Here is a 20,904-nt window from a genome sequence, read left to right as displayed (position 1 = left end):
CAGGAGGCAGGGACAGAAGACTCCCTGAAGCAAGCTGGCTGGTCCTACTCGCCAGAAGGGAGAACTCCGTGTTAGGCCAGCAAGGGACCCGGCCTCAGACATAAGGCAGACAGTAATTGAGGAAGACCCCTGTCAACTTCAGGTTTCAATATGTACAGGCACCTGACCGCATACATGAAAACACACAATACATACATACATAAGCAAATATACATATATATGTATATATATAAAATCTATGGTCATAGTGTTTCATTTTGGTCTACAGAATCTCAACGAATTAAGCCCTAATTTTTTGTTATTGTTGTCCCATTTGGAGGGGTTTTTGTTTGTTTTTCTTTTTGTTTTGTTTGTTATAATGCAACAATATAAGTGAGCATTCATCCACTACACAACAGTCCCAGCCCTTCCATTCTGCTACTAAATCCTGTTGTTCTTCCTTCTTCCGGTCAAATTCTTGTTACAACTTGCCAAATCTCTTGATCTTATCAGGGTTAAAAACAAAAAAAACCACCGGTTAATTCGCCTTGGCCTTTGAATTGTCCTGAGCTAGCATCTAAAAGGACCCAAGCAGTGCTGGCCACTGGCTAGGGCAGCGCTGAGAAGAACATGCTCACAGTGGCCATTTAGCGGGAGGATCTTACCTTGAAGAACCAGGCCTTCCCCTCTGATGGTGTAGACGAAGGAGGTGAAGGGAGCCAGAGGGGATTTGGCAATGAGAATCTGCACAGAAAGCATATTTTCCAGAGTTAGACAAACGTTTAGTGTAAGCCTCTACTAGCTCCTTTCTCCTTGGCTAGCATATGACTACAATGCATTGGATTTATTATGACAAATAGTTTAGAGAGCTGGGCACGACGGTACACACCTTTAATCCCATCTCTCAGGAGGCAGAGATAGGCAGAGCTCTATGTGTTTGAGGCCAACATGGTCTACATAGTTAAGTTCTGGGACTGTCAGGGCTATGAGGAGAGATTTTTGTCTCAAAAAAGCAATAATAACAACAAAGATTTGTTTTAGAACCAAATGTTTGAATGAATCTTAATCATCTCAGAGTGGTCAACTAGGAAAGACATTTATCCCAACCACTATGCCATTAAGCCAGTGGTTCTCAACCTGTGGGTAGCGACCCCTTCGGGGATTGAACGACCCTTTCACAGGGGTCACGTAAGACCATCGGACAACACAGATATTTACATTATGAGTCATAACAGCAGCAAAAGTACAGTGATGAAGTAGCAACAAAATAGTTCTGTGGGGGTCCCCACAACATGAAGGAACTGTGTTAAAGGGTCCCAGCATTAGGGAGGCTGAGAACCACGGCACTAAATACTATATTCTTGAACAAATTCTTCCAGAAATAAGATTATTTTTTGTGACATGGTCAAATAGTTACTAACATGGCAAACATTCAAAACAACTTGCTAAGGCAAAGCCATGGTAAGCTGTTGATTGGCCCTGGCCTGGATTCCTTACCGAGTGTGCTTCTACCCTTTATCTCGTGACTCTATTTTCTCCCACTGAAAGCCTTCTCGGGCTCTTTCTGTTGGATTTTGACTGTGGGTTTGGCTACATGGTGTGTTTTGGCTTATGCCAGTTCCCAGTCTAGGCCTCAAATATTTCCATCTGTTCTCTTCTCCTCCTGCCATAGCCAGAGGAAAACAGGTTCAAGCTAGTCAGCTATCCCAGGAGAGTCAGAGATGCCTGGGACAGAGCTAGCCACCCAGGCCACCGCAGGGGACCCACATGTGTGAGAGTTAAATATTGCTGCATGCCTCTGAATGTTTGGTGGTGTTGTTATGAAGCATTATTGCACATGAGTTGACCTGTACTCCTGCAGAAATGAAATTCCAGAAGTATTTGGAATAATGACATTCTCCTAAGACAAATGTCTCTTATAAAGAAAGTGATTATTTGGTAAAAATGATTTGTATAAAATCATTTTGCAGAATATGCATGCATGCCTATATACACATATATGTATGTATCTGGGAGGATATATATATATATATATATATATATATATATATATATATATATATATATATATATATTTCAAGTGCTACATGCATATACACACATATATACATATGTATCTACATGCATATACACACGTATATATGTATATATGTCTCAAGTGCTTATCAGTGGGTACATGAACTAGTTATGTGAAACACAAAATAATCAGCATGTATTTATTTGGAATAAAATAACAATTTCAGAATGGCAAGAGGGATCACTGGGTAAGGCAGTTACTGTCAAGCCTGTAACAGTCTGAGTTTGATCCTCAAGACCCAGATGGTAAAAATGAAAGAATCAACTCTTAAAAGAATTACGAAGAATCAAATCTTCATCTGACCTTCACATGTATGCCCCAGCATGTACATGCACACACACACACACACACACACACACACACACACACACACACACCCCTAAATGTAAAAAATAAAGTTTCATTAAAAAGTCTAGAAAATAATTGGTAGATTATTTTATTATAATATTTCTGCTCAACAGAGATATATGTCCTGTTTTATAAGTAAAAATAACTTCATTAAAAATTGTGGCAATTTGTCACAGAATCACTTTGGTGGTCAAGGAAGCAAAGAAAAGGAATAAATGATTCCAAACCATAGAAAAGCTTACACATATCTCTCAATCTATCTCAATTCAACATCTACCAACAGTCAATTATATACAAAGATTACAAGTTTTGGTGACAGGGTTTGAACCTGATCCTTCAGTTAGGTACCTGGGCAAAACCTACTGGTTTCTCTTATTAGTAATTCCCATTTTTCTTTCTAGTAAGTAACTTCCAAGTTCCTACATTTCTTTGCCTTTTTTGCAACTAAATGTGGCCATGTGCACAAGCTTTGATTGACAGGATGTAAGCAGAAATGACAGGTAAGACTTTGGATTGTGTTTTCATAAGAAATCAAATGCCCTTCTTCTCCCTTCCTGCTTCCCAAGGGCAGGAACACGTCCCAACCACGAGGACATTGGGGACGATGACGCCATGTGTGAGGAGAAACTAGGCATCTGAGAGAGTATCCGTGCCTCCCACTCAGGCCCCTGGCTTCTTAGGACAGACCACTTGTCTTCACTTCTGTATTGCAGATGCATTTGTTATTTACACTACAGTCTGGACCAGTGTTGTGATTCTAGACGGCTGGAGTGTTTTGAATCTTAGTTTTTCTCATATAAATAAAGATTAAAAAAAAAAAAAACCTCTCTAAAAAGATTATGGTGAGAATTAAATAAGAAAAATGCTTGTCACTGTATCCAACACAGAGTAAGCATAAAATGAGTAAGAGGAACTCAGCCCACCACACATGCTTCCCAAATGCCCTCTCACCACCGAGAAACAATACACTTCGCTTTCATTAGAAGGGAGTCTCTAACTGGAGCTTGATAATTTTTGTAGCTGCTCTAAAGTTATTTGACACACTTGCTCATCATTCTTAGAACCAATGACGTCAAAAGCATCTCGTCTGAAAGTTAAGGTGGTTCATTAGTTTGGGGATGGTTCATGTGAAGTGTAAGAACGCTCCTTCAGTGGGGAGTGGCATGGCATAAGAGAGGAGAATGTGTTTCAGACTTGAATGTAATCACTTGCAGGTCCTGTGGATTCTGACTTGGTAGATCTGAAAGGGGACTGAGAAGTCGGGATGGATCGTCACAGGCTCCCACTAATCATGCATGAGTGCTCTCACTAAAGAGTCTAAACTGGGAGAGTATGAGGTGAGAGGCCTGCAGCCAGTTAGGAGGCCACTGGGGTAAGTTTGGGATGAGAATGAGATGGACCTATACTAAATTAAAGAAAATAAACAACACTGTAAACTAGGATCTTTATGGCCTATGTGTAGCAACTAGATGCAAAGCCCAAAGGATAAGATCAAATAACAATAAATACTATCATATTTTGCACATTATATTATCATTTTCATGAACTACAGAAGTTGAGAAGTAGAAAATAATGTTCTAATACTTGATGAAGCATTGCCTTTGAACCTAAGCTTTCTCACTCAACGCCATATCTGTTACCTTAGGAACAAGGTCCCCAGCCTGAGCTGAGGGTACAGTGTGTCTAGAAGGACTTTCTCGCAGGCAGTCACAGGGTTTGGACAGGCCACTGGTTAAAACGCTGTCTTGGAGCAGAATTTCAGATGAGACATCACAAAGATAATCTGAGTGCAGTTAGCAAGAGGCAGTGAGATAACACAGGTCAGATGGAGCCCATTTCCTTTTGGGGAGAGGGAAAAGGGAACTTTCAGACTGATTGATGAGAGGGCTATCTCCAACATGAAATTATCTAATTGTAGCAAAAAAAAAAAAAGTGATCAGGTTTCTTGATACCCCACTGGATAAAGTGAGGATGAGTTAGGCTGGATGGTGACAGCATTAAGTGCATTTGTAAGTGGTCCCATGATCCTTAGCAACCTCTAGCAAGTGGTAATGAACCGAGCCTTGGCCCTGTCAGGTTCAACATTTTTACTGAGACAGGTGAGGATGTTGCTGGATTCAACCACACCCTTTCCCAAACATGGAGCCAGCAGGGAAGAAAGTGACAAAAACTACTGCCTTAACACATCTTCTACCCTAAAGGAGGCCAACGGGGATACAATGAGGGGATGCGGTCTGCCAGGCGGTTATGTATGCTATGAAGGGAAACCCAGCAAAGAGCAGAGATGACTTGTGATCAGGGACATGGTCGGCTTTCAGTGCAAGAGCACTCACATGGGCTGAGGATCATGTAACTGAACATGTGTAGCAACTAGATGGGATGCTGAGTGATGGGAGGTAACAAAAGACAAAGGTAGACAGTTTAGACATCAGACCAGACAACTACGGTATCTAAAGGAATCTCAATTTGGGTAAAATGTTGAGACAAATCCTACATATCTTTTAGTAAAAGGCGAAAGACTTACATATTAAGAGGTAACCAGAGAATCCTACACATTTTGTAGGATAAAATTTCATTGAAATAAAACATCAGGTCTTCTTTTGGGGAACAGAGCACCGGTTATGGGTTACAGAGTAGGAGAGATGAGATCTGGCACTCAGAAAATGGACTAGGAACGGTAGTGAAATGAATCAGTTGTGAGATGTTCCTGAAAAACCTAGTGTGCTCTCAGGTTGTAAGCTCAGCATCGACAATGGGAGGTTGTGTCGGCAGAATACACACTTAATGAGTGCAGTGTGTATGGATAGAGGCCAAGACCCAAAAGGTGAACTGACAAACGGGAAAAAACACAGGCGGTTAAACGTCCAAAGCAATTCATGATCAGGAGCTCTGAGATGCAGTCATGAAGGTCGGAGGCTGAGGTGAAGGCCCACGTTACTTCTGAGTTTTCACACATACATATGTTTCACACATAGTAGGGAGGGGAAATATAAAATCACTTTTTCATGTCCTAGATGTCAGGAAAGATAGTGATGCACGCTGTACGTCTTTGTAAATATGCAAAGATTCCTCTCTTTTAAAAAAAATGATCCAATAACCCATACCTTTGCTCCTTTGGCCATTCAAATCGTAAGCTAGCTCCTGTGTGTGTGTGTGTGTGTGTGTGTGTGTGTACCTGATACGGACTTTGGATGTCTTCCACGATTGCTCTCAACCCTATTTTTTGACAGTGTCTCTAAGGGAATCCGGGGCTCACCATTTTGGCTCAACTGGCTGGTCATCGAGCCCCTAGGATGCTCCTGTCTCTGAAGGCTGCCTCTGAGAACTGGACTTTCTACAGAGATTCTAGGGAACTGAGCTTAGGCAGTCGTATTTCCATAGCAAGTACTTTACTTACTGGGCCATCTTCTCAGCAGAAACTCTCCTCTGAAGCCCACAGCTTTACAATTGTTGAGTCGGGCTGTTCTGTTTCAGAGATCCTGCCCTCTCCTGTGTTTGGAGTGCTCTAGCGTGTGCATGTGGGCTGTCATCAAGTGTTGTGGTGTCTTCTCCAACACGTACGCCTGCAGGGAGGCCTGGAAACTAATAAAACCCTCAATCCTTTGTGAAAAAGTGTGATCACATGCAGTCCTGCATGCAGCATATGAAGTGGGCTCTGCCTTTGAGGGTCCCAAGTACACCTGCAATGCCCAATGGTAACCCCCAGTTAGGTACATACAACCAACCTACTTCTCTGGCAGTGAAATACCAGCCGAGGTAAAATACATAATAGTAAGTAAGGGCATTCCCTCCCTGTAGTCAGGTTTTTGCATGATTCAAGACAGAAAAAAAAAGTGTGTGTGTGTGGGGTGGGGTGGGGTTGGGGGACTGGTAGGGGATCCGTGCAGTGGTCTCAGTTGTTCATGGCTTCCACACTGGCATTCTTCCTTCTGCCTTTCATCTTTGAATGTCCCAACTTTTCAACCCCCACTGTCCTTTAAATAAATAATTGAAAGGTTATTGTATTTCATGTGTACAGGTGTTTTGCCTATATGTGTGTCTGTGTACCACGGTGTGTGTGGTGCCTGCAGAGCCCAGAAGAGGGTGGTGAAGTCCCTGGGACTGGAGTTGTGAGCTTCCCTGTGGGTAACGGGAACTAAATCTGGTTCCTCTGGAAGAACCGCTGAACCATTGCTCATGACTGTTGCAGACTGTGATCACAGGCACCAAATCTCCAGTATTTGATGGCAGCCATGGTCATGATCAGCTGCTTTCGGGCTCCCACATCTTCTAGTATGCTCTAGATATAAAACAAGTCCTCTGAAGCAAAAGAGTGAATGAATAAATGTACAAAGTGGTGACCTACCAGAGCTTCACTGACTTGTCTCTATTTAGTTTCTCCCCCAGTTAGGGGACTTAGAAAAAAAGCAGGCTTACCTCATCAATTCCTGCCAAGAGACTCAGCTTGGGCAGGACCCAAAGTCAAGCCATTGGTTCCAGCTTGCTATAGCATCATATGTTTTTCCTGGCCTGATCTGACTCCTACGAGGCTCAAAATTGGAAAAGGAGCCATAGAACAGAAAGTGCTGGGCACAGGAGGCCTTCTCCAGGATGATGACACCTTCCAGGAATAACGCCTGTGTCCTCTACTGTGATACAGGTGTACCAGCATCTGGAGCAGGTCAGCCTGGCCCTCCTCCATGGTTGGTCAGGGCAGACAATGGGGAGCAGGACCTTGGAGTGTTGGGTACAGGCTATTCTGGAGGCTGCTTTTGGAGAGATCTGGTCCTGGCAGGCTCCATCAGTTCCTGCAATACAGCCCAGCCTCAGGAAACAGTGAGTCTTGTCTTTGTGGCCTAGGAAAGCAAGTTTGAATAGGCAGCCACGCACAGAGGCAGGCTGGCACCGGCTCTTCTACTTTCTCTTCCCCAACTCCCATGCCAGGAAGGCTTCTTTTAACCCTGGTGATGAACACTTCCTCTTTTCTCTTTTCTTCCTCTTCCCACCCACACCCCAGAGCTCACAATGGTGGAGGGTGAAGGCCAGAGTGAAAAGGGGTTGGCCGAGTTAATGTGTACGCAGAGCATTCTCCTCCAGCAGGGGCAGGTGGTTGGCTAGGCTGGATATCTGCTCTCTGTTGTAGGATGACAGGGTAGTGTGTTCAGCTGGGGAAACAGTGGTAGGAGCAGCTGAGAGCCAGCTCAGCAGGAACACCTTGTACCCACCCACGTTTTCCTGTCCTGCGAGCTTTTTAATTTTCTCACTCTTTCCGCTGATCAGCAAGACTCTGTGGTTGTTGATGACTTGAGCTGTGGTGTGCTTGTTGGACACATCTGATCCTTACATTTGTATGCATGGTCCTACTAAGAAGCTTGGGAGAAACCCGCGGACAGACGCTGTCTTTCAACGTGGACCCTATTATCTCATTTCTTCTGGAGTCTGGGCTAATAAAACCCCTTGCTAAGTTCAACAAACCTTTCTTCTAGCTCCGCCAAGTAGCTGTGACAATAATCCTGCACGCCAGGACTTTTCCTCCTTGTTGAAGACATAGAACAAGTCTTCTTCAAATGCTTGGAAGCCCAGGAAGGGAGCTGCTTAGCCTTACATCAAATAACCCAAGAGTCTTTTGAAAACTCCGAGTCTTGACCCTTCCCCAGGTTGAGCTAAGTACTCCGAGCTAAGGGACAGGAGGGCCGGAAATGCTTCAGACAGGAAGGTCTGTGACTGAAGGAGGCTGTAAGATGTGGGGGTTTGAAGCATACCCAGAGATCCTCGTAGGAATTCCCTGTCATTGTGTTGAAGGAACTACAGGAAAGGCAGTGGGGGCAGCTGCTGTGTGTATCTGGATCTTACTCTGATTAGACTCTGCTTCATCCGTAGGAAGATCACTCTCCATGGAACACAGAAGCCTCAGCACCAACGTGGCAGCCATGAGAGGCGAACAAGGAATGAGTTTACTGCATCTTGAGTTGTCTTTCCAGAGCAGAGGTGCCCAGGCGTAGAGTCATACAGTGCCGGAAACAGGGTGGAAAATGGAATGTTTCTCAGCAAGCGTGAACTTCTCAGTTTATTTCTAGTTGGCCAGCTTCTCTTCTTCCATAGGCATTCGGTAACAGGAAGTAAACTGGTCTAAATCCCCATGAAATGTAATGTTAGGTTCTAGGAAGAACACCTGAGCAGATTTGCACTTGAGGCTGTAATATCATATTCTGTCACAGAATACTATGATGTTCTGTGATAGCACCTCTCTAGTGGCTCTCTCCAAAGTGTTTCCTTTCAACATACTGGATTCTGGAAGAACTATCTAGAAGAGAACATGTTCCTTAAGGAAAATAGTTTCCTCAGGTCAGTGAGACACTCAGTAAATTATAGGATGGGACCAGAGTGAGATTTTTCAACTCACTGCTTTTTCCTCAGTATTTCATTATTCAAAACTTCAAGTACACAACAAAATTAAGAACTTTTGTAATGAGCACCTATAAAGCAATCATCTTGCTTTGTAATTAACGTTTATTATCTTTGCTTTGGTTACTCCATAGTCACCTATCAACTCATCTGCATATGCTACATTTCAAAGTAAATTGCAAACATTAGCTCATTTTTGCCTAAATACTTTCACATGCATAAAAGGAATTTTAAGTTAAGATTTGTCCATACATCTTATCAGCCATGTTGGGCTTTTCTAAGTGTACATTATTGACTTGAAAGCATTCGTGGATTTTCCCAAATATAATAGAATTAGAGAGAATGCAGTGACTATACACATGTGATAATATACAAACTCAATCAGTAAAGCTGTGGCTTATTAATCTTTCAATAGTAGCATGTTTTATTGAGATATACTTTACATGCAATAAAGTTATTTTTAATAGATTTCCCTTTGAATGCCACTTCAACTATATCACATAAGCTTTGGTATATTATACATTGTTTCCATTTTCTCAATTTTCAAATTTCCATTGTGACTTATTCTTTGGTCTGTTGGTTATTTTGGAGTATGTTTCTATGTGTTTTAAACTGTGTAAGCATTTCAGAATTTTCTTAATTTCTACCTGTTATTGGTTACTAATTTCATTCCATTGTAATTGGAGAAATTTGTATGATTTCAGTTCTTTTAAATGTTCTGAGACTCATTTTATACTCCCATATACAGTTTATGCCAGAGAGTGCCCCATTCATACCCTAGAGGGAAGTGTATCTGCTACTGCCTCAGGAAGTGACCTACAGACACCTGCTGAGCATTTGCTAAGTTCACAGTATTCTTCAAACCTTTTGTTTCTTTGCTGAAATTCTGCTTAACTGATCTCTCTATAATTGAAAAGGGGATATGTAAGTCTCCTAATTACTGTTGAATTAGCAATAGAGTTCTCGCTTCCAATTTGTTTTTGTTTCACATATTATTTTGGGGCTTAGTTTTTAGAGGCATATATATATATTAATAATAGCTAAGTATTCCTGATGGAGAGAACTTTTTTAATTAATTTTTTTCATACACTATATTTTGATTGTTTTCCTCTTCCCTCAGCTCCTCCCAGATCCTCCCCATCTCCCTACCCATTGAATTTTATGTTGTTTCTCCTTCAAAAAAAAAAAAAAAACAAAAACACACAAAACAAACAAAACCATAAATTTTGTGTTAGCCAATCACACTTGGCCATGGGGCTTGTTCTGGAGTTGGCTGACATATCACATGATGCTCCACTGAAGAAAACTGATTCCCCCCCCCCCCCCCCCCCCCCCCGGTATCAATTGCAAATAACTTCTTGGTTAGGGGTAGAACCCTGTGTCTACTTCCCCTTTTTTGTGTGATGGTTCATGCCTTTAATAAACAGAAGGTTCATGAATTTGAGGCTAGCCTGTGCTATATAGAGAGACCCTGTCTCTCTATTACATTACAACATCAACATGTCCACTTTTGTTTCTGGTAGTAGTTTTGTGTGTGTATATGTGGTTTTTGTTTTTGTTTTTGCTTTTTTTGGGGGGGGGGCTTAAAGTTTATTTTCTGTGATATTCACATGTTTTTTTTCCTCTCTTAAAAATTTTTAGTATAGTATATAATTTTTAATCTTTGTACTTCTAATGTTTTTGTGTTTGTCTATAGGAATCACTCTTTAGAATCAAGACACAAATAGGTTGAAAGTACAACCACTTTCAACTTACAAGTGAGTATGAACTATTTCATTACTATCTGAAGTGGGGGACTGGACTTTGTTTTTGTAGGGGACAGCTTCAATGGCCAAGATTTCTCTACCTTACAGAAGGTGAATAAAGTGGACCAAATAAACAAGACACCACAAAAAACGGGAGCACCAGCCCATGGAGCACTCTGGACACGCAGTTAGGCAGGCCTGCCCTCCCAGATCCTCCACAGGAAGCAGAGCTGGATTCTCCAGTCCGGGCTTGCTAGAAAACACGGCCAAGGCGAGGCAGTTCCGGCGTCAAGGGTCACAGAGGAAAGCTGTGGTTGTGTGATTATTACGGTAAAAAGATGCCAGGAACTCAGAGGGCGTGTCTTGAATTCTGAAGCACACATCCCTGTTACATCATTCTTGGGGCCACATGGGACTTCCTTTAGTCTCACAGGAGTTGAGTCAAGGAAGGCAACATGTTTCTGTGTAAAGAGGCTGAAATACGGGCTGGACGCATCCAGAAACAGCTAGTCAAGGGGGACTGGCTTGTGTAATGTACCACATGCCTGGTCGTGCTGCGATGGGCGGAGCGCCAATGTAAGGAGTCCACATGCCCCTTCTTGAGATCAATACCTAGTACCACAGCATCCTTATTATTTCCCTAAAGCCCTCCTCTAGCTGAGAAAAGGTCAAAGGACAAGAAGGGAATAACAGATTTCAGAGGGAAGAAAGGAGGGAGAGAGAGAGAGAGAGAGAGCCCATTCTTTCTCTATAAGATGGAGGAGAGCTGCAACTTTATTCCCATGTAGTCAGCATAATCAGAAACCTATCTGTTTAGACTTTTATATTTTGAATGAGATTGTGTCCAAATCTCATACTATATCCAAACACAGGGTGACTCATTCATGAAGTATTCTTGGAAACTCAGTACCTTTAGCCCACAGAACTAGACCCCCATGCTAAAATAATTCAAGAAAGGGGGGATCTGCATGAGAAGGCCTTAGAAAGAACTCAGAAGGGGTCCACAGCACCTGACTGGATATGTATGGAATTTAGCACACTGGCAAACCACCAGATTGCCATCTGGCAGCTTACTCCGAGCACCATAACTCTTGGCAGAGTCTGGATAATCAGTGATGAGCCCTAATGTTAATTCATTAAGCTCTCTTCCTGTGTGTCCAAGGACTAGGGCATGTAATCCTCATATCAACCTCAACAGGTAAGTATTATTATGCTTTTTTACTAATGAGGAAATTGGCATTGGTTAAACAAGTCTACTGATAACAGAGGGGAAGGACTGGCTGGCTCTCCATGCCTAGGACATTTACTCATAGAGCCCACCAGCCACTTATAAACTCTGACTTTAGGGGTGCTAGGAGGTATCAAACACCCCCACCCCCACCAATGACTCTAATGTTAGCACTTTGCATTAGAATACTACATTTGGATTTCAGCTGTACAAAGAGGCATCCCACCTAGTTAATTCACACGAACCACTAGCAGAATATGTTCTCTTGAGTCAGTTAGTAGCTTCCCTTACGTGGAACATGAAGCCTTGAGCAGTAAATAGGCCAGACAATGGTGGCACACACCTTTAAGGCACGCAGATCTCTGAGTCTGAAGGCTAGGCTGGTTTACAAAGTGAGTTTCAGGACAGCTAGGGCTATACAGAGAAACCCTGTCTTGAAAAACCAAAAATAAATAAGTAAATAAATAAAAAAAACAAGATGACTATGGGCTGGGATGTGCAGAAGGGTCTTTTGTGGGGTTCTGCAGTTTGTCATTCGGCTCCCAAAGGAGGAGTAGGAGGGGTTAAAGTCCTCCTATTGTGTCCCATGTTAGGGACCTTCTAAAGATCAAAATTTTATAACCGTTTCTATGTTTAATGTTGACTCGATGACACTACAGGACTATATGACTCCTCGTCTTATGGAAACAGCTTTAGGTCTTTGCACTTACATAAATAGTACATGTTCAAGATAGAGAGCTGGGAGAACAAAGCAAACCAGCCCCTTCTCAGCAAATCTGTGAGGAAAAACTTCATGTCTAAACTAAAGAAGCCAGTGGCATAGCATGGGTATGTACGTCTCTTACTTGAGCTCCCTGGAGTGAGGGCTAGCCCAGACAGTTCAATCTTTGAAAGACCTTGAGGGCAGAGAATGTTTTTCTGAGGTCAGCCTCAGTCCATAATCCCTTGGTAGGATCTTTCCAGGTAGGCACTTGCCTCTTGGAATGGCATATAGCATAGCAACCTGGGGCTTGGCCTAGGAGAGGAGGCCAACAGGATGAGAAACCCTGCTTTGTTCCCAAGAGGTAAAAAAAACAAAAAAGCAAAAAAACAAAACCCTGCTTCGTTCCCTAGAACCTCTATCTTAAATAACTCCATTTTTTCCTCTTTCCCAACCAATGAATCATGTTTTAGAAGCAAATCAGAGGTCTGCCTAATGAGCACAGGACAAAATTCTACACAAGACAAGAGTCTGCAGGGATTTCCTTTGCTGCTCAGGCAGCCTCCCTAATAGGAGGGGGAGGGATTTGTGGGATAAAAGGACTCTATTGACACCTCAGATTCCTAGGTCCAGGCAGGCAGACAGGTCTCTGGGGAACCAGTCAGTACTCCTAAGAAGACAACGGAAGGGTAACAAGAGCAACAAGGAGCTGGGACAGCTCAGTCTTCTTGAGGCTCAACTGTTGGATCTCTTTTATTAGCACAAGATAAGGGAGTTTGAGCCTGAGCCTCGAGACAGATGGGAGTAGGGGTCAGGGGTGGGGACAGGCTTTAAGGACATCATTGTTCTGAGTTTGGATTTCTTTGGTCATCTGTAGTTTCCTGAGTTATCCCTGCTTTATTGTGTGTGTGTACGTGTGTGTGTGTGTGTGTGTGTGTGTGTGTGTGTGTGTGTGTTACTGTGAGTGTAATTTTGGACCATGAACATTCTGTGCAATGTTGTAGAATATTATTTTAAGGTGTGTTACTTTTGTTTATGTTGCATTTGTTTAACTCTGTGAAGCTGTGTTACTGTGCCTGTCTAACACATATGATGGTCTAATAAAGAACTGAACGGCCAATAGTGAGGCAGGAGAAAAGATAGGTGGGGCTGGCAGGTAGAGAGGACAAACAGAAGGAGAAATCTGGGAGGTAAAAGAAGGAGCCAGAGAAGGAGGAGGACTCCAGGGGCCAGCCACCCAGCTACACAGCAAGCCATGGAGTAAGAGTAAGATTTACAGAAGTAAGAGAATGGGAAAAGCCTGGAGGCAAAAGGTAGACAGGACAAGTTAAAGTTAAGGAAAGTTGGCTAGAAACAAGCCAAAGCTAAGGCTGGACATTTAAAATTAAGAATAACCTCTGTGTGTGATTTATTTGGGAGCTGGGGGGGGCACACACACACACCCCCAAAGAGCAAAAACAAACAACAACAGGGCAAGCAGTTTACCATTGAGCGGTACCCCTTAGCCTCATCTCCCCTTTCAAAACCTATTGTATGAGAGAGGCTCAGTTAAGGTGGTCCCAACTAGGAGGCCCTTGAAACAGTCATTATAAAGACCTGTTCAGTTCAAGTTGGGTCAGAACACTTGCTATAGAGTCATTGATAAAAGCCTAATATACTTTTATCAATGTCCCAAGGTGGAAGGGCTTGGCTAGATGAAACAGAGCTATTTCTGAAATGAAGCTACAGTATTCCTTTTCTTGTAATAAAAATTTTGCTGTCAATGTTGGCATTCTTTTCTTGTTTGATACAGGCTCTCTTGTAGCACAGACTGGCTTCAAATTTACTATGTAACTGAGGATGGACTTGAGCTAAGATTATAGGTGTGTCCCACCAAACCCAGTTTATGTAGGGCTGGGGCTCAGACCTAGTACTTTGTGCTCACTAGGCAAGCACTCTACCAACTGAGCTAAGACCCCAGTCTGATAATGATTTTTGGTAATTAAAAATAAAATACTTTAAGTTTTCCTGGTATAAATTAAAAGAAAACAGAATTTTGTTTTAATGCCATCATGCTTTTGACTGAATGTCTATATGTTCATTCCACAGAATACCATGTTTCTGTGAAAAGTGATTAATAACTATATATATACATATAGATATACATATACATATATAATATGGCAAGGATATCTGCAATATCCAAATTACTTTAAAAGCAAGCCACATAACATTATATATAGTTAGTACAAACAGAGAAAGCCTGTATCATATCTCTAGGGAGGGTTTCCCTCTTGTTCTATGTTATTCTGTATTGCCTGATTCTCTTTCCACACCTTATATGCATCACATTTTGTTTCCCACTTCAGAACAAGCAAATAAAAACCTCATCTCTCTTCCTCAGGTAGGGAAAGGCAAGGGGAAGGGAGTGAGAACCCTGCCATATTCGGTCAGCAGTCAGGCCGGGATACTCAATTTGCTCTTGCCAGAGCTTTCCCGTGGGGCAGGCCGACTCCAGCTGAGTGCCACTGACAGCTCTCGGGCCACGATGAAAACACAAGACCTAAAAAGGACAGACACACTTCGCAATTATATAAACCCATATTTACAAGAAGTATAAGCAATGGTTACTTAGAACTGAATGACTTATTTAATGTTATATTCATTCAACAAATATTTACGGAGTACCTCCTATGTCCTAGGTACTGAGCTAGACATTAGGGAAAACAAAGACGAATATGATGCCGCCTCTGCCCATAAGCAGTCAAAAGGTCCAGCTTTGAAGTAACCCAGAAGGCCTCGGGAATCCAGAGATGACACATGCTTTAAAAAAGCTTTGGCTTCTTGTTTCCTTGCATAGGGTGAGCAGCAGTCTCGGGATTTAGTGGCTTATATGCCTGTACTTCTGGCCTTTTCAGATTAATGTGAACAATATATCAAAGATGTTCTGGTAGTGTGTATGGACCATATAGCTAAATAACATCAAAGTCACACAAGCAAGGCCCTTGCAGAGAAATCAAAAGTTGATGGATTACCATGTTTATTCTTTGTTGTTGTTTGTTTGTTTTGAGACAGGGTCTCCCTATGTAGCCTTGGCTGTCCTGGAACTCTCTATGTAGACCAGACTGACCATGAACTTACAGAGATCCACCTGCTTCTGCTTTCCAAGAGCTGGGATTGAGGGTGTGCACACCACCACGCCCAGCCCCATTATCACGTTTTTAACGTTTTGAACACCACCACTGGGGGCTCCCCTGCATTGATTTTTCACACCCTTCAGCAGGACCTTCCCCTTGGGGGCTGGCTTGTTGCCCCAGCACCCCCTCCCCGCCTGATCATTCCTAAATCTGACCCTGTGGGACAAACACCAGGAGGCTACCTTTACTGTTTGCTCTCTCTGAATTCTGAGTGTGGTCTGTTCAGAGGCTCCACTCTTGGCCTCAGGCCTAAGAGTTCCACTGCGTGCTTTTAGAAGCTCTTGACTGCCCCACAGTTTGGGGGTTCTTGATCAGTTGGACTCTACTAGGGGAGCCGTTCTAGTTATAATACTGAAATTCTGCCATTGCATTTGGCAAAAAGCTGCTACCTGCAAGTCTATAAATACCCCCATTGTAGCCTCAGTCCTAGAACTGATACAATCTGATACAATCCAGCAGCAGTGTGTATGTGTGAACTGACACCAGAATCATCCACCCTTCTTTCTACAAGTCCTGGCATCTGTTCTGAACGATCCCTTCCTATGTAGTCATTCATGTTCTCGCTATCTTCCTGCCCACCACACTGCATTATGGTCAGTGGCTCTGAGACTTAATCTGGCCAGACTGGGAAAATGATATTTTATTAGTCTTTGCCTTTTCCATAACCTAGCCTGGTTGATGGCTAGTAAGTGTCGACTTGCTGTATGACCTCATTTCCCAAACCATTACTAGATTCATCTTATTTACTTGATGCTACTTTTGAACTGGAAAGAATATTTTACACCCCATCACTCATTGGTGATTAAGTGAGACCAACTCAGAAAAGGCCGTATTTCTGGAGTGGAAGCAATGACATCAGGGGCTTTCATCAAGTTTAAGATGTGACAAAGAAGCCACGGACAGAACGGCTAACTAAAATCCCAGAACAATTTTTTAAATTGCTTTTAAGTCAATATGGCTTTAAATACTTATCTTATTTACTTAACAAATGTACGTATATGAGTGTTTCTGTCTGTATGGGAAGTAAACTTGGGTCCTCAGCAAGAGCAGCATGTGCCCTTACATGCTGAGCCTTCTCTCCAGCCTTTTAAGTCAGTGTGTTTAACTCACTCTTCATCTGAACCTCTGCAGAGGCCCAGCAAGGCTGCCTGATTTAGGTTTCCGGCCTTTTCCCTTGCTACTGTGGTTGGGACATAAAGCAAAGGCCAACAGGAAAGCAGGAAGAAGAGCAAACACACAGGGGGAGGAGAGGCAAAGACAAGACAGACCTGGAGGGTCAGAACTTGGCTCTGCCCAGTGGCAGGATAGAATCATCAATTTGATGATAACGTTTCCAATACCAGATCCAGATCCAGAGCAGGGGTGTGGTGGGGGACAATGTGGACAACCTTAGAAATGCTTCTCTCCAGGGTACATGCAGTCCCTCTGTATCTCTCCTTCTTCCTTTTTTTCTGGATGGACTTCTTAGTCATTCTCAAGGGGATTCCTTCCATATTGTGGCAAAGATGGCCCCCAGTAGCTCCATGCTCGCATAATTCTACCAACCTCATTATCCTTGTTCAGCTAAGGCTTGGGTTTACTTTAATTGGCTTAGTTTGTGCGAACCAATTACTGCAAACCAATCTCTGCAGAAAAGGAATGTGATCCTTCTGCTGGTCAGATGTGGAGCCAGTGGTTCAACTGGCCTGGCCCAGACACCCAGGTTGAAAATTGAAGAAGGGTGTTTCCTTACAGGAAAACCATGGTTGCATGCATTAAAAGAAAGGGCAAGAGATCAAGGGCAAGAAAAATGCCAGGTGCCCGTGGCACTGTTTACAGAGCAAGACAATCTACAGGCGAGATGTCTCTCTGGGAGTTTGACTCCTTTTTCTACCACTTCTTAGTCATTTGCGCTTTAGGACACACCTTCATCCTGCAGCCTGTTTCCCCACTTTAAGTTGAGGGTCACGGTTCCCACTTGTAAGTGTTAGTGTGAAAACCATCTCACAGCATATTACTCCCACAGCTCTTACGTGTCTGACACAAAACTGCCAGCTGTTATTGTTGATATCACTGTGTCTTGGGGATAGCAATAGAGAGCACAAAAGCAAGAGTGGAAATGGCCAGGACAAAAGGGGCAGTGCCCTGACTCTGATGCCCATTGCTCTAGGGTCTACTAGCACTGGAACAGCATCCTTGTCTCCAATTCTCTAACCCTTCTTAGTCTGACCACATCTGTCTCCACTCCGCTCCATGCGTTTGATAGGATGGATGGTCCCATCATAAGTCAATCACCTTCTCTACACCTGTCTATTGAGTTGAGGAAAGCTGCCATTTCAGGTTTCTTGAATGATATTGCCTGAAAATGGCCCATGTCCATTATAATTTAGTCAGTAATTAAGGAGGCTAACTTCCATTACTTTATTATCTGTGGCCTGGTGTTACAGACAAGGTAGGGATTCAGGAAAGTCAGTTAACGTTCAGACACATTTGTAGAACTGAGTCTTAAGTTGGGGAGTACTAAGAATCACAGTCACTAGCAATCTTGCTACTGAGTTTCTTCATGTATGAAAGGGGAGGCAGGGGTAATGGTACTTACCTTACAAGATGTGATGATTGGGTGGGCTATCCATGGGAATCATTTTAGTACCTCACAAATGTCTACATACTTGGTAAACATTTGGCTGTTGTTAAGCATTGTGGCACTAGAGAGCAGTGATTTAGTAATTTTACTGATCCTTTCCAAGTGAGAGATCCATTCTTTCTGAAGGAAGGGAGCTTTAAAGGGATCTGGCCAATCTGCTAGGCAGAGCAGTATGTAACTGGAAAGAGAACTCTGCAGTTTCTTACCTCAATGTGTCCCTTTGTGGTAGGCCTGTGGGCCATCCTTTAAGGCTATGAGTAGAGCAGAACTGTGGGAACACATCCTGTACTCCTTTGCTGTTGCCTCTGGGCTCCATAATGAGTTCTTTGCCCAGCTCTGGACTTCATAAACAGCCATGAGAAGAAAAATTAGCCAAAGTTCAATTGCGTATCAAAGAGACCCACGGAGCCAGAGAGTTCTCCCGGGACCCACACAGCTGCTTGTCTACTGCCAAGCCATGGCCCTAATGCATGGATACGCCTGTCAGCCAAGAGCCAAAGCCACAAAGCTCTACCAGTCCAGTTAGCCTTGGCATTCTGATATACCAAGGGATCTATTATTTGGGTTGCTGTCTCATGGTCAAGGGTAAAGACAGAAATACCAACCCCATCCGTAAACCAGTGTACTAAAATCACTACCATGCTCTTCCAACTCTCCCCCCTACTGTGAGAACAGGACTGTTGCCTTGTGTGATAGAATGGAAAAAATACCAGTTTTCCCCACTGGTTGATTCCTGATCTCTTTGCGGTCATCCTTTCCTACGAGCCTGACTTGGACCGTCCAGTTTCTATAGCCATGTGCGGAATAGCCCTGGGTCCCATGCCAGGAGTGGGGTCTGTCTCAATCTGTCTGTAAAGGGAAACAGTCCTATGGTTCAAGTGCTATTTCTACCTCAGAGTACAGACAGAGGGACTCATGGTTCTATCAGTGAGATTTGCTTGTTTCTTCAAACGGTGGCTCTAAATCCAGTGACCACAACTTTCCTTTCACGCAGTCATGAAGCTTTGTGCTCTACATGGGCCTCCACTTGGAATCCTGAAGTTACAGACAGTAGCTTGTCATCCCTAGACTAGTCTATTTCATGCAAGTCAGCCAATGTTTATTGGGCCTCTGTTCTGCATCAGGCACTGGGATTCCACTTAAAGACAGAGACAATGGGGGCCAGAGGAAGCCCCTTGTTTTGAGGTGGGTGTCAAGAATGTAGGGGAACAGAATCACCAAGGCTAGGCCATGGGGTCAACACTGAAAAGTTCTAGGAAAGACTACATACTGCAAATTCTCAGGCAGAACATAAAATTATAAATAGGGAGCAAATTATGAGTGTCTGTGGATTGCTAGAATGTTCTAAATCCATCCTACTAAAAGCACGTTTATTCTTAGAAGCACAACAATTAAAAACTAATTCTAAGTTAAAAATTTTTTTTTGACAAGGAAATGCAATCTTTACAAAGTGACTTATCCAGAGCTGGGCAAAGATTATTGTATTGAATCCTAAAAGTGGCCAAGCTGGAGGCCGATACCTCAGAATTCCCACTTTGTGCACTACCATCAGACCACCCTGCCATCTAATAAAATGAATGCCACGTCTTGGCTTTGAGCACTGGAGAACAGAAAGAAATGTGACAGGTCAAAATTTCACATTCCCTAGCTTTCTGATTCCTTGCAAATCCACACGAGGCTCATATATCACTCCTCCTCCTTCTGTCAGCGTCTGAGTCTGTTTGGTCGTCACATAAGTGGTGAAAACTTAAAAGCCATGCTGATATGTCCAGCATGTGGGAAAGCACTCCCAGGTTCTCTCTGCCCTGAAACATCCAGAGGCCCATGTATAGGCTCTTAGACACCCAAACAGACCAATCTGTCCACTCATGCACATATCCAACACCATTAAACACTCCTTTGAAAAACAGCATGCTATGTACAGACTTGCTGGGAAGCCACAGGCTGAGTTCTCAGTCACTAGCCAAGGAGAAATGAGATCCAACCCATCCCTAGACCACAGGAAAAAATGCTTTCAACCACAGAGCTGGCTGCAAAAATATTCTTTTTGTAGGAAACAAAATGTTTCCAGCCTTGGGATTTTTTTTTTTTTTGTCCTTTTATTGCTATTGAGTAGGAAAGGAAAATGCTTAAGCAAGAGGCCAAGTAAACATCTAAGAAAACCAAAACCAGGTTCCTCTGCTGGAGAGTGCAGCAGGCGGTGAGTGAGCAGATCACTGGGTGAGGCCCAGTCCCTGGGCAGCTCTGGGCCAATACTAACTCGGGCAATTCTTCACCTGTTTATGGTTTGATCCTACTTCACTGTAGCTCCATTTACTAAGTAGACTTAGACAAGTTGCTTTACTTTTCTGAGCCTCAGTGTGTTCAAATATGAAGTGTGACTACTAACAATAGCATGTGTTACTAAAGCTGCGGGGCAGCCATTATAGCTCCATGGTGGGTGAATGTTTACATAAAGCCCTGAGTTTGATCTGGAGTACAAGAAGAAAAGGAGGAGGGGATGATGATGATGATGATACACATCAAAGTTACAGGGTCAGCCGGGCAGTGGTGGCGCACACTTTTAATCCCAGCACTTGGGAGGCAGAGTCAGCTGGATCTCTGTGAGTTCGAGGCCAGCCTGGGCTACAGAGCGAGATCCAGG

The 20,904-nt window shown here is 43.2% G+C and overlaps 1 protein-coding gene across 1 annotated transcript in view; it reads right to left on the bottom strand.

Moving 5' to 3' along the window:
- The window catches only part of Rad51b (RAD51 paralog B), a 539,444-nt gene that overhangs the window by 10,244 nt on the left and 508,296 nt on the right, over window positions 1-20,904 (bottom strand). The window contains exon 10 of the mRNA XM_059279928.1: window positions 645-723. Coding sequence (XP_059135911.1) covers window positions 645-723 — 79 coding nt within the window. The remainder of the gene's footprint in view (window positions 1-644; window positions 724-20,904) is intronic.

This window comes from Peromyscus eremicus, chromosome 14 (assembly GCF_949786415.1).
Source record: "Peromyscus eremicus chromosome 14, PerEre_H2_v1, whole genome shotgun sequence".
In the NCBI taxonomy this organism is placed as follows: domain Eukaryota; kingdom Metazoa; phylum Chordata; class Mammalia; order Rodentia; family Cricetidae; genus Peromyscus; species Peromyscus eremicus.
The sequence above is the reverse complement of the archived record's forward strand: the minus strand, read 5'-3'. Positions and strand labels throughout refer to the sequence as shown.